Below are 14,572 nucleotides of genomic sequence, written 5' to 3' on the forward strand. Positions count from 1 at the left end.
TAACTTATTTATATCAGATAATAGCATATTGTAGGCACATTAATTAAAGACGAGCTTATTTAATGAGCCTTTCACATTCTAACCTATAATTTTTATATAATCACGTATTCATTTCAGATGTTTATTTTACAAGGAGTTATTTAGAAGCTGCATTGGCAACCGGTTCCTAGAAAGCATTCGAATCCGATGTAAGCCAGCTTCACATAGAAAGAGTTTTGGATTCGTCTGACTTTGCTTTGAAGTGGACGCACAACCTAACCAGACTACTACTTAATAAAAGGTTGGAAAATGAATCCTCATTCAATCGTCCCACGTGCAAAAAGAAGAAACTCTGGAACAATATTGCACAAGAAATTTCTAAATCTACCACGGTTTCCATTTCTGGAGAGGCCTGTGATATTAAATAAAGGAATTTGTTGGCCAAATACAGGGCCAATAAAAAGAAACAAACAAAAATTGGTGAAGGGTCAATTAACCGGGAATACTTCACAATAACTTGCCGCAGACTGAATTGCTTGGGCGAAATATGATGGAAGATGATACTGATATATCATCATTAGCATCAACTTCTTCAACATCAATATCAGGACCCATCTGTAAAAGGAAAATGACCGTGAGTGATTATCTCCATAAAAAACTACAGTTACATGGAGAAAGAGAGAAAAGGAAGAAATGGAGAGGGAGAAATTACGATTGAAGGAGAGAGAAATAGAAGCTATTTTAGAATTGGCAAGAGCAATTTCAGGAAGGAAGGACTAAGTGAAAAAAATGTGTAGAAAATAAATGTAGGCCTAAGTTTAGAATATTATCTTACTGTTATTATTGCTTTTCAGATAAACATTTTAACTCTCATTCTTGATTAGGTTCACACTTTTAACGATTGCATATCAATATCACAAATGATGTTATTAAGCTTGTCAAATTAACAGATTAATAAAATTATCTTCACGGTGTTAACACAGTTAAAATATTTACTTTGTTAATTTTACAAGTTTAATAATATCATTAGTTGCATTCTACACCATAGGACACAATTAATTAGATTAACAGTAATCAAGAATCATACAAATCACTAATGGTATTATTGAGCTTGTTAAATTAACAGATTAAATATCTTCACGGTGCAAATTATTCTTATCTTCACGGTGTTAGTTAACACAGTGAAGATATTTACTTTTTTAATTTTACAAGTTTAATAATATCATTAGTTAGTTTAATAATAATAATAATAATAATATCTTAATACTACACCATACACAATTTATATTATATTATAACACTAGCCATACCTGTGCGCTTCGCTACACTTCTTAGAATTAAATATTGACAAATCTAAATACAGTTTTGTAATAACTTAGTCAGTAATAGCTTTTTGTATGTTGTAAGTCGTTTGCTCCTGAATCATTTTCAAAGTTGTGTTTAAAACTATGAATTTAACTGTTATTATCAGGCAGTCCTTCCTGGAGTTGTTCAGTCAACTCTCTACGTATTACTCTGTGAAGAGATTTATTAAATCTACATATTTAGACTTCAACAAACAAAATTTGATAACTCAATCCCAAGGGAAAAAATGGAACTCTCTGCATCAAAATCCACAGTTAATTCCCGATTTACTACGAAAATCGTCTGTAGCTGCATTTAGATTGGCAACAGGCCATGATTGTTTAGCTAAACACCTGCATAGAATAGGAATATATCAGTCCCCTAATTGCCCATTGTGCAACTCAAACCAAGAAATGGATTCGGAACACCTCAAAATCTGTGCTTCATTGGCTGGTCATGATAATATCTTTGAAAAATATTGGAGTGCAAGAGGTCAAATGACTTTATTGTCAAACGCCTGACATTAGAAAACAACAACTTTTAAGATTGATACAATCCTGGTCAGGGCAAGTTACCTGACTGAGTTTTTTCTGGGGGTTTCCCCTCAACCCAATATGAGCAAATGCTGGGTCACTATCGATGCTGGAACCCAGACTCATTTCGCCGGCATTATCACCTTCATTTCATTCAGACGCCTAATAACCTGAGCATCGTAAAATAACCGAGGCCTACTAAAAAAAAGTAAAAATTATTGATACTATATTAGACCTAATAGACAATTGGTCAGCGTCTGAAATGAAATATACTTGTGAGAACTGAAGGCTTTTACCCTTAGCTAAATGTATACTATCGAAAGGGGTTACATACCCCCTTAAATACTGTACATGTGTTAACTGTGTTATGTCTGTCTGCGTTATCCGATGTTTTATTTTTTTTAAATATAATTCATAGTACTAAAACTGCCATATTGAATTCGCACAAATTGTATTGTTCATAATTTTCATCTCTAAAACCCCTAAGATATCTAATTTAATTTCTCACCTATTTTTCTTCCACTCCACCACTTTAGGGACAAAGTCGAACAAAATAATACCTTATTCATATTCTGTGATCGCATAGATCCCCAGATATCGACTTTCATCGAGATCGGATGACATGAGATTTCTTACTCCCTTCTGCCTTTTCATCAGTACCTTAGGAGATGGTATTTAAAAAATCTAAGAATGTTTAACCAATGTAAGAGAGTAACCTTCATTTTAAACTTTACGTCTCTTGTTAAATATACTTTAGTGAATAAATTTTTAAAACCATCAACTCCTTTCTCTCTCTCCTCTCTGCTCAGAAGTAAAAAAAGAAACTTGAAAAGTTATTTGAAGGGAGTACATGAAATTGAAGTTTTTTACATTCCTTATACATTTTAGAAACAATTCTGAGAGATGAGATGAATAGTCTAACCCAATTTTATGAGTGAATCTTTGTTTTAAATTTAAAGGTCGTACGTCTGCTGGAGTCTTATCTATTGACTAAGAATTAACAGAAACCTATGTAGACTATAGGGTTTAAGGAGATTTAAGTTGACAAATCAGTCCGTCTATTGATTATAGAATAGTTATTTTTATTATTTAGATTGTCTTTATAATAACAAGGAAAAGACTGTGCAGCGGCAAAATGTGTGCCGGAAACTGGTCCCTTTTCATATACTACATGCACACATTATAGATTACTGTAGTTCTATAGTTTAGCTATATGTATATAGTTTTTGGAAGTGACTGTCCATCTAAGTCCACTCGGATCTGTATGTTTACCTTATGTCCTACCCATTCCAGCTTCAGTTTGCTTGCTGCAGAGATATCAGCCGACCTTGCATCTGTGAGTAACTCACTCTGAAGTTCAGATTAACGAAATCCATCTGCCAAGATCGCTGGCTCCTGCTATACCTGTAACTAGGATTGCCAGCTTTTACAAGCATATTCGACGTTGAAAATGAAAAGATAACCTGAAGTGTGTTGTACTGTGTACATTGCACAATATGGGTATATCGCCTTGTGGTTATGTTACATTAACATATGTTGCAAATATATAAAACTAGAGTAGAATCTGAATAGCAGTCCTTTATTAATCCAACTTACATTTATAACATTATGAATTCAACTTACATTACTATTATTATAAATTATTACTAACATTACACTGTAGTAGTAACATGTCACAAAATATTTAATATTTATCAACAGATTTTGCCTCTTTCAAAAATTTTGTGTTACTTTTTATATGTTAAAAAAACTTTTGGAATTCATATCGAAATTAACAGTGACCAGAAGGTCTGATTTTATTTATTATATATGTTATGGTTTATTAATTCTGTTGTACGTCTGTTTCTACACTCGTCCATTTAGCTTTCATTAAAGAAAAAAAACTTTCTACATTAGACCCAGGGATACTGAAAACAAATTATATTAGCCACATATCATGAGATGATTAGGTCCTTTTGGATAAATATCGGGATGGTTGGCATCCCTATCTGTAACTAAAAATGTCCCAACAATGGTTTATAATAATGTTTAAAAATTCAAAAGTTCCAGTGGTATAACATTGATCTCACAGAATAAATTTTTGTGAGTTTAAAATACAAATGTAAAAACTAAAAATGATTTAAATCAAAGATTAAAAAAAAAAAATCAGTTGATTAAAATCACTTTGATTTAAATCAATTCACCCTGAGTACATATGACTAAAGTAATGCATCGCCTAACACACATCTGCATAATACTACCGTAGAACATATTATCTATCTCAAAGCCGGTTTTATAGTTGCATCAGAAGTTTTCGCATTATTGGGTCCAAGTTCACGGAACAATACGAAGTGCTCTCCATCTCAAGTACAGTGGGGAAGTACGCTGTGTAGAAAGAACAAAGAACACTCTGGAACACTGTATGAAGCCTCGGAGGAATCTACATCAGAGTCCTTTGACTTAACAACATGCCAAGCTACAGTAACAGCCACCTGGTGGGTATATGCTGCCAAAGTTCTTTATATTCTATCTTGGCAAAATCAGCAAATTCTTAAGGTGATCGGTCCTGACAGCAGATGAACTGAATTCATTGAACAGCTTTATGACAATTGCTTCCATGTCATAGAGGTTTGCTACCGTATTTCACACAATTGTTGATGACATGACAGTTACAGCATGTGGAATGTCATGCCGTACTTCACATATACAGAATTGTGTTTCAGTGATGCATTACCAGCATAGTACGCAGTAATTTGTTCAATTTTTAATTCATTTGCTTCTGATATATTTTTTTGCATTAAAGATGCCAATTGAGTTCTTCTTCGAATCTCCATAAAAATCTAGGAACTTGTAGCAGATTCCAATTTTTGAGTCGAAATAATGAACTGCTTAAGGAAATCTATGTGTGTCTCTTGATACAGAAAAGTATCCCAACTTTTTCAAGTCTTCTATGACAAGTTTCCGTGAGAAGGGGCTAGTGTACTTTGAATAACTGCCACATGCTGTTTGGCAGCAGTCTTGCATTCGAAAAACATTTTGTTTTGACAGTCTAGATCAACATGTGGCACACCAAAGCTGTAGTTTCCAAACAGGGAGTAATTTTGAGAGTTTAAAGAGTGAATAAGGACTATAAATACAAATAAATGAGATAAATGTATGTGCATTAATATGTAAAATACAATACTTTCAATTTTATATGCATTATTTTTGAGGGAACATATGGGGGATGGGCGCATGGAGCAAAAATAAGGTTCCTGTGTTTCTATTTGAAGTTTACGATAGAAATGCAAAATTTAATGATAAGAAATTACTATTACAATGCCTATTAGTGTGATAAGTATGGTACTAAGTTATGCTTGTTTTCTGAATTTATTTAGGAAATATGAAAACCTACAATATTATATGTTTTGCCACAGTATTTAAAGTACGATTTTTTTTTCATAAAGACAAATATAATAAGATACTTTTAAGGTTTGTACGATATTCTCACTTCACTGATCAGGCAACTCTAGCTGTGCATCATCATTCTCTTCTCTGCTGCTCGCAAACCTACACTGTTTACAGAATGTTGACTTGTGCCGCGTTCGCTGAAAGTTGACTGTTGTGAACTCACTTTTTTACTATTCTTTTTACTTCTACTTAAATTTTTGCTACGACCAGCTTTACTATTTTCATTTTCTCACGACACACCAGTGGATCATTCACAGCACACATATATTTTACGGAAAAAACAACATAAGTAGGGTTGTCACCTTTTGATGAATAATATGAAATAAGGCACATTTCACAGAAATGAAGGATACATCTGAAAAAACGTAAAAATAGTAATTAGCTGCTGTTTTAATGTTGTACGTTTTTATTAGTAACATTATTATTATTGGTGGTGGCGGAAGCGGCGGCATAATTTAAAAATTTGTTAAATTTTAAATAAGTGTAAGTTATGTTCATGAAAAGTACACTATAATGTTTAACTCAGTATTTTAACGTATTGATTTAATGAAAATCAGTACTAAATTCTCTCTCTGTTCTTCCTCAATCTTTTTTACACAGGCATTATATATAATTATATTCACTGGAAGTGAATTAAGTGGACAGTATTGTTTTGTTTTGTGTCTTGCTTTGATGTGCTAGACAAACTTGACACTATTGTTGATTGTGTACATTTTAATATGCAGTTTTTTTGTTGTTAGATGCTGTCAGCAATAAACCGTTTCCCCGTTATTTACGACGACGCGAGTCTTATGGAACCAGCAGTACTAAATTTGATCCAAATAGGAAACCAGCCCCACAGAAGAACAAATCATTTGACAAGAGACCACGGCCAAGGGGTCAGTCTTATGGCTGTGGAAAGGAGAGTGCCAAGGTAAGCATAGTGTTATATACAACTCGTGAGCTTTAAACTTGGTATGAGAAAACATAACTGTTACTAAATTTCTATGTATATTATTAGAGTGAATTTATTTAACTACAGTTATATGATTGACCTCAACGTTCAGCACATCACATGTACTGCAACTAAATGGTAGAGTCATGGAGCATCTTTCTCTTCTTATTTTTAATAGCATCAGAGATAGCCATGTTAAAACAGTGTCCAAGTTTTATAACTCAATAACTAATAAATTTATCTAAATACTATTTGCTGCAGGGGACAGAGCAACTCGCCAAGTTTTTATGGTGGCAACACAGTAATTGCAATTCTCGTGATTTCCACTAGATAGATGTTCAATTGTTAAGTTTTGTGTTAGTGACAGTATTATTCCATTCATTGTTGCTGACATTTGCTTGGTCAAAGTGGCACATGTGGAGATTTATTGATCAGCATAAGAAGTTGGTGAGTTCCTCTGTCTTTTGTAACAACGGCATTTGAATAAATGTGTTAGTTGTTTAGTCATAAAACTTTTCTACTGGTAGTATTTGGCCCGGATATTATGTATTAATGTTAGGGCTTCTCCTTTTCAGGCCAAACCTCTCACCAATAGGATATTTAAATGACGAATACCATGAAATTTCAAATACTGAATATTTTAAATGCCACAATTTTAACTATTTTCATCAAAATATTAGGACAGGACGCAAAATTTCCGGTTGCCAGGCTGCTAAAAATTTGAAGCAGGCAACCAAGATTTAACAATATATATATATTATTTATTTATTTATTTATTTATTTATTTACTTATTTATTTATTTTACTTATTTATTTACTTATTTATTTAATTAATTTGTTTATTTATTTATTCATTCATTCATTCATTCTTCCTGAGTCCAGCCCTTTGGATGAACTCTTTCTCTTGTAAAATTTATTTAGTATAGATAGATATTTTTAGAAGTAATTAATTTTTTCATTACAAGATAATATTTTATACAAAAAAATTATATTATATAATACACTTATTTAGTTTATTGTTTCTATGAAATAAATAGATAGGTAGGAAGGTAGGTAGGTAGGTAGGTAGGTGGATAGATAGATAGGTAGATAGATAGATAGATAGATAGGTAGGTAGGTAGGTAGGTAGGTAGGTAGGTAGGTAGGTAGGTAGATTTAGGTCACTGTTAACTTCATTTATTGCGTAATTTAATGCCGGTATAGGTGCAGAGATATATATATATATTTGTAAGTTGTCGGAAATAGGATATGTCTGTAGTGTTTAATAGATTGTGATATGTATACTGATAACTGTAACATATTAATATAATACTGATATTAATTATTAATGTGTTCGACTTTCACTAGCTTCCAGCAATCGGCTCAGAAATCTAGAACAATTTGAATTTTCAGAATTTGCACTACCGACAACAGCTGTTTCTGCTGCCAACATTAGAAAGTCACTACCAGTTGTAGTATTTCTCAGTATCGAAACTCGAAACCAAGTTGGCAAAAGAAAATTCAACCTTCAAACTGGAAAATCACCATAATCCACTAGCATATGTAGTAATGGGGGGAAAAATGGTTAGGTTCCACCCTTAAGGTATTAAGTAAGCTGATCTGGAGTACATCTTTTGCAAAGATCTTGAGAATGCATTTTGGACATTTCATTACAGCCCTAAAGCAAATGAAGGGTACACGGGAATAACGATCAAGGTCCATTTTAGAAAGTTTCGAGAAAAACGAATTTTAAAGTTGAAGCACTTAATACTTTGTTATGTGTGTATTTAATAGAAATTGACGTAGTGGAATGTCAAGAACGATTATTTCTTATTACTAGCTAGACCACATGATAGTACTTCCTTTCCACTATAAGATAGCATTATTAACTCAATTTCGATTTTTGGTGGACCTTGATCATTTTTCCCGTGTACCCTTCAAATGATATCAAGTAAAGTTGACTTACCTATCACTAGCAGCAGTAATCAATACTAGCCTATCTATTTTTAATAGTTTATTCTTGATATACCACATTTCAAATTTACATAGTTGCTATTAATTTTGCTTGGCGTGTATATTTGAAATCATTGAGTAATGCTGACATTTGGAGAATATTGATAGTAATGATGAATTGCAGATAGCAGACGAGGAAGAGGCTGAGCTTGGCTCAGTGTTTGTGCCAGGAAGCAAGAAGCAGAACTTGAACCATCTGTTGAACTTCCATTATGCACCGCGTGAGGGCACCGTCCCTCACTGGAAGCGAAATGTGTCTGCTCGCTGGCTCAGCCACACCCACAAGCACAAGTACAACAAGGAGCAGTTCCTGCAGGCGAAGTAATGCACAAGCAGTTTATTGTGATGTCTTTTCAAAATTGTACTGATTCCCAATTGTTCTCTTATCTCGAAGGAGTGGAATGACCACTGAAGAAAGTAGTAGTCATGTTCATATAAGGAAGAATTAAAAATGTGACTTATTTTAAATTAAATGCGATCATAAAGAAAATTAGGTAAACCATGTAAAAGATTCCTAAAATGACTTCTGCATTACCATCCAATAGACAGATTGATTGGCATAGAAACCATAACAGGTCTCATGGAAAGGGGAGATGATGATGATGATTATTATTTATTATTATTATTATTATTATTATTATTATTATTATTATTATTATTATTATTATTATTGTTGTTGTTGTTATTATTAGTATATAACTTTTGTATTTCTGCTCACTTCATTTTCTGTTGTGTGAGTAGAAGATGTATCTTGTTTTCATTGTTATCACTTCATCAGCATACGTTTTAAGAAGCCCGATCATTCCATTACAATTTCCAGTACAAAATTATAATGTTGGCACCATTTAGCTGCCATTATGGGTCAACACACGTTGAATATTCTGCCAGCGTCTCACACCATTGTGGAAATGTTAGAATAGTGTCACCTTAAGATTCGATATTGAATAACAAATTATCAGCTCTGACTCCACTCGAAACTGTTGCTGACTCTGATTGTATGACCGGCACAATGTTTTTATTGTTTCTGAGGCATAGACTCTTCGAAGGTACCTACGTGTATTTTCATTTTCCTTCTTGAATGAATTTCATAGTTAGTTTAGTGTTACTCAAGACATTGACGATGTGGAGGTGTTTTATGTCCGTGACATTTATGACGAATAGGTATAAAAATGCATTTTAATGCTCTGAAGATGAGAGTAATTTATATCCATTTGTATTGTTAATTTAATAATTACTGTAACTTTTTTTAGCAAGTTCTGAAATAAGAATAGGTTATTAAATTATTGTAAACCAGATTTCATATTTAGATTTTCTGTCTATGGAATGTGTGTGCTTTCCTCCAACGTTTTACAATAATAATAATAATAATAATAATAATAATAATAATAATAATAATAATAATAATAATGATAATAAACAATGATAATGTAATAATAATAATAATAATTTATTATTATTTTTGTGAGGTGTGAAGGGAAAAGTTGAGAAGTTATTTTCCAGCAATGTTTGCATATTAATTGTGGCTGTTTCTCATCAGCTGCCAGTTCGTGGTGAAAGCAGACGGCAACTACACGCCATACACTTCCGATCCTGACACTCTGGTGCACTGGGACCTCATAGAACAGATTGTAAGTAGTGTGGTGGTGCTGCGTGCAGTGCATGGCTGCCAACACGTGTGACGTTGTGTGTCTGTTGTAGCGACTGCAGAGCTCGGAGGTGCTCTCGTGCCCGATCTGCCTGTACCCACCTGTGGCTGCCAAGATGACGCGCTGCGGTCACGTGTTCTGCTGGCCGTGCATCCTGCACTACCTGGCGCTCTCTGACAAGGCGTGGCGCAAGTGTCCAATCTGCTACGAGGCAGTGCACAAACACGACCTCAGGAGGTACGTAGCACTTCAGGCTCTACGAGAGGCTGCGTAATCTCTTTGAAGATCCCCGTTTCCTCTGGGTGCAGTGTCCAGTAATCAGTCTTTGTGTTAGCCTGAGTTTGATCTGTTAAGAAGCAGAAATTCTGCAGTAAGTGAATGAGACAAGCTTACTGTATCGTCTTTTTACATGAGTCCTTTATATCTTATTGATCTGCTCAGTAATGGATATACGAACATTCCAAGACCTGCTCAGACCCAGTAAATGCCTTTTCAGATTCTTTTCTTGTCATGGCATCAGCCTTTACATTGCCAGCACCCATTCTAGTATCCACACCTGTGGATGTTAACTTACTATCGAAAATAACTCCAAGATATTTGGATTCATAAGTCCTAGGGAGGTGTTGGGCATTGTATTGGATATTGAATTCTCTTTCTTTTTTACCGAGTGAAAATATTTGGTATTTACTTTTGCTTAAATTGAGTGTCATCAAATTTGATATGTTCCATTTAGAGCAGGCCTGCACAAGGTTTGCGCTCTCCGAGCCGGCTCACAGCTCATGAGCGGAATGCAGATATTAGCTGCGCTCTGTATAAGGGTGGACTGGAAGAAGGGGCGATCTCGTACAAAATGTACACAAAAGGAAGTACTATTACGAGTGTTTATGAATGAATTCCCGTTCATTGTTTGCAAAACTGTCTTGGACTATTATTAATTAATAAAAAAATATTTATTTTACAGAAATAATAGAAATTCTATAGCTACTTAAATGTACAATATCATTTTGTTATATTTTTATTTATCAGTACATGTAAACGGGTTTTTATGCTGTTGGCAGCTGAAAGAAACAGTAGCCTTCTGATCGTAATGGAACATCAGTTACAGATGTTCGATGTCTGCCTTTATTAAAGTTTATTATAGAAAACAGTTGCTCACAAAGATAAAAGTTCAGCCAAACATAGCAATCATTTTCACAGCCAGCCTGTGTAGTCGTAGATATTATTGCTAATGTTTAGTCTTGTAAAACTCAACCAGGCTAGTAGTATTATTCAAACGATCTTTAGCCTTTAGGTCACATTGAAGATCAACAAGTTCGATCTGTAAATCGTTAAATGTTAAATGTTATGTTCCATCTTTTAGATTCCTCCATACTGTACTGTAGCAGTAGGTAAGCAACGTGAAACAGTTACTGAGAATAGGCCTACACACTGCACTCCACTAGATAGCTGAGTGGTCGTTTCCCTCTCCTCTACCTATAGCAAGTCTGTCATTCTGACGTATCTTCCTCTCCTTTCCGGCGAGCGGTAAACACAGCTCTCCTGCTCTGAAGGAGCGCACTCGCTCGTTGAGCGCTGTTTGTGCAGGCCTGATTTAGAGCTTTAAGAGCATAATTTTGAATTTTGTCTCTATGTCTGTAAGATCCGGAAGTCCACAAAACTATATCATCTGCAAATAGTGCTGTTTTCAGGTTTGATTCCTCTAATAGGGAGGGTAAGTCATTTATATAAATATTGAATAAAGTTGTGCTGAGGACAGCACCCTGAGGTAGACCTCGAAATGTTTGTCTGTAACTAGAAAGTGAGTTATTGAATTTAGTAACAATGAATCTTTGACTAAGGAATTCTGATATCCATCTGAACATGTTGCTAGAGATACCTAATTTCTGGAGTTTTAATAATAATTTATTTCTCCAAACAGAGTCATATGCTAAGTGAAAGTCAATAAATATTGCCAAGGTATCTTCTTTCTTGTTAAAACTGTCTTTTATTTCTTGGCCGAGGCGTATGACTTGTTCATTAGTAGAGTATAGTTGTCGAAAGCCGGCTTGTCTTGGTGATAAAAGATTTTGGGATTCTAAATACCAAGTTAATCTGTTGGAGATCATGGACTCCATGGTTTTTGCAATCATGCTTAATAGTGCTATTGGCCGATAACTATTAACATCATGAGCAGGTTTCCCTTTTTTGTGAATTGGTACAATGATTGCTTTTTTCCAAGCTGCAGGAATTGAGGTGTTCCATGATAAATTGAAAATGGATAAAAGTACAGACTTGGCTTTTTCCACCAGATGTTTAAACAATTCTGAATGAATGTTGTTCGGACCAGGAGATTTCTTGGTTTTTAAATTTTGTATAGCTATACTTAATTCTTTGGAAGTAAAATTTTGATGAAATATTTCAGGTTTTGTGACAGTACTAGTAATATTGTTTTTATTATTTTTATGTAATTCTCTTTTGATAAATTTGTGAGTTTTTTTGGTTTCGGAATGTAATCTGTGAGACTTTGAGTAGTGTTTATTAAATGCATTTGCTATATCTCTGCTATCTGTTAGTGTTTTGCTATTATGAATAATAGGTTGGCTAGTATTTTCCTGTGTATTGGAAATATTCTTCAGAAATTTATATGTTTTAGTGCTATCGGTTCTGTAATTAATATTTTCAATAAATTTATTAAAACTGTTCTTTTTTGCTGTTATGATTGCTTTTTTTAAGAATGACAGTCTTCTTCCTCCAATCTTGAGTATCTTCTGGTGTTTTGCTATGTTCTGCTTTGGTTCTTGCTTTATCTCTATCTTGTTTCAATAAATTCAGGTTTTCTGTCCAGAATGGGGTGTATTGTTTTGGTTTGCCTCGTGGGATGTGGTTTTCTTGCAATTTTAAGATTAGATTCACAGAAATATTTGTTCAGTCTGAGTTTGTATCTTCCATTAGTGGTGTGTTGATTTTGAGGTGTTCGTCTGGTTCTGTGGGATTCTCGCAGGTATATCAAAGAAATCAATTACAAATTTCCAAATCATAAAAGAAATGGATAATCAAATCATAAAAGAAATGGATAATCAAGACAAATTAGAACTAATAAGAATCGAAGTATGGAAAAATCAATAACATTTCAAAATCTGCAGTGCCTATAACCCACCTAATAATCCCCTTGATCTAACTTTGTTTGATATACAATCCAAAACTATCATAAATTGGTGACTTTAATAATGCCCACTCCCAATTTTGGGGCTACGATAATGTAAATCAACCTGGAAAAATGATCATGGACCTCCTAAATACTACAACCGCAAAACTTGTCTATAGAAAAGAAGATCCCCCTACTTTCATACATTATTCTGGTTCTGGCACAAATCCAGACTTATTACTGTAACATCAGATATTGATCACGAAACCAAGAAAAAAAAATAATTGAAGACCCTGGACCTGGCCATAGAGTCATCATTGCTTCTATCCATCTCCACCAAAACCGAAGAAAAGAACCTTCAGTATTTGTAATGAAGCCTATCACTGTATGTTTAATGGCTTAATAAATTAAATTAAATTGATGCATGAAGTGAAAACTTCGTGGTCAACATAGTAGTTCAATTGAAGACAAAGGGACTGGAGAATAGAAGACGATGAAATATAGCCGGTCGAGGGGGAAATAATTTAGAGAAGACAGATCATTGTGTGTTACCTTGAGTCCCACTTTCACTCATTATCATTCAAATGAATTTGTTCATTTTGTAATGGTTCTCTCCCTGTTCTTATGCTTGAAGAGGAGGAAGAGATTAGGTCGAACCTTTTGGAATGTCGTGATTCCAATTGAGTGTTAGCAGTTTGTAATTCCATGTTGTTGCAGTGTGATTGCAATTGCGCACACTCAGCTCTCGGTTGGCGAGGAGGTGACCATGCTCTTGATGAAGCGGGAACGAGGATCACTGGTTGCCCTGCCTGTGGGCCAGTGCGGCATTCGCCCCACCAGCCAGCTGCTGTCAGTGTCAGAGACCGCTGTGGACACGGTGCACTCGAAATTGCTACTGGCCACGCCACGTGAGGTGAGTTGTGCGAAAACCAGTTCCTTCGCAGTTCTGCCCATGAAGTATGAAGTACATGCCTCTTGAGAAAACTGCATTCAGATTTTTAAAAAATATTGTTACATAATTGTTCTGCAAAGACTGGCAGATAAGATCTGATTTGAGTGCAGTGCACAGTGCTGTAGGTGGCGGCAGCACCAGCAGCTGCTGCCACTGTGACTGCCACAAATTGTTGAGAAGAGCTGAACATACAGGATATGAAAGAAGACTGTTACTCGTAGATACATTAATGGTGAAGCATTGTGTTAAACAGTAGAGACTAGGTCTAATGAGGTCAATGTGTTCCATCAGGTGATGTCCATCGTAGACCATGAGAGGCAGGAACTAGAAAAACAATTATCTGAGGAGGAAAATTGTCCCGAGACATGCTTCATTGAACAAGCAATTGGTTTGCTGGGTGAGAGACATGCAGAACTGGCCAGTAAGGTGGTGTCCGAGGAGCTGGAACTATGCAGCAACTACAAACCAGTATGTAGAAATTGAAGTAATTCAAGTTCAAATTCATTCCTCTGGCTCTGATGCAAATGGCATGAATCATGATCCACTGAGGACTGGAAAGATTTGTGTTGGTTCTGTTATTTTTTATTTTAGTAGGTTATTTTACGACACTTTATCAACGGCTTAGGTTATTTAGCATCT

General features: G+C 34.8%; 1 protein-coding gene across 1 annotated transcript in view; it reads left to right on the top strand.

Annotated features, from left to right (window-relative positions):
* LOC138715780 (E3 ubiquitin-protein ligase RNF10) overlaps positions 1-14,572 on the top strand; it is a 33,553-nt gene that overhangs the window by 2,252 nt on the left and 16,729 nt on the right. Inside the window, exons 2-7 of the mRNA XM_069848843.1 lie at positions 6,026-6,198; positions 8,336-8,532; positions 9,749-9,839; positions 9,910-10,094; positions 13,699-13,894; positions 14,225-14,401. Of these exons, the coding sequence (XP_069704944.1) occupies positions 6,026-6,198; positions 8,336-8,532; positions 9,749-9,839; positions 9,910-10,094; positions 13,699-13,894; positions 14,225-14,401 (1,019 nt within the window). The remainder of the gene's footprint in view (positions 1-6,025; positions 6,199-8,335; positions 8,533-9,748; positions 9,840-9,909; positions 10,095-13,698; positions 13,895-14,224; positions 14,402-14,572) is intronic.

Source organism: Periplaneta americana, chromosome 15, assembly GCF_040183065.1.
Source record: "Periplaneta americana isolate PAMFEO1 chromosome 15, P.americana_PAMFEO1_priV1, whole genome shotgun sequence".
NCBI classification, from domain to species: Eukaryota; Metazoa; Arthropoda; class Insecta; order Blattodea; family Blattidae; genus Periplaneta; species Periplaneta americana.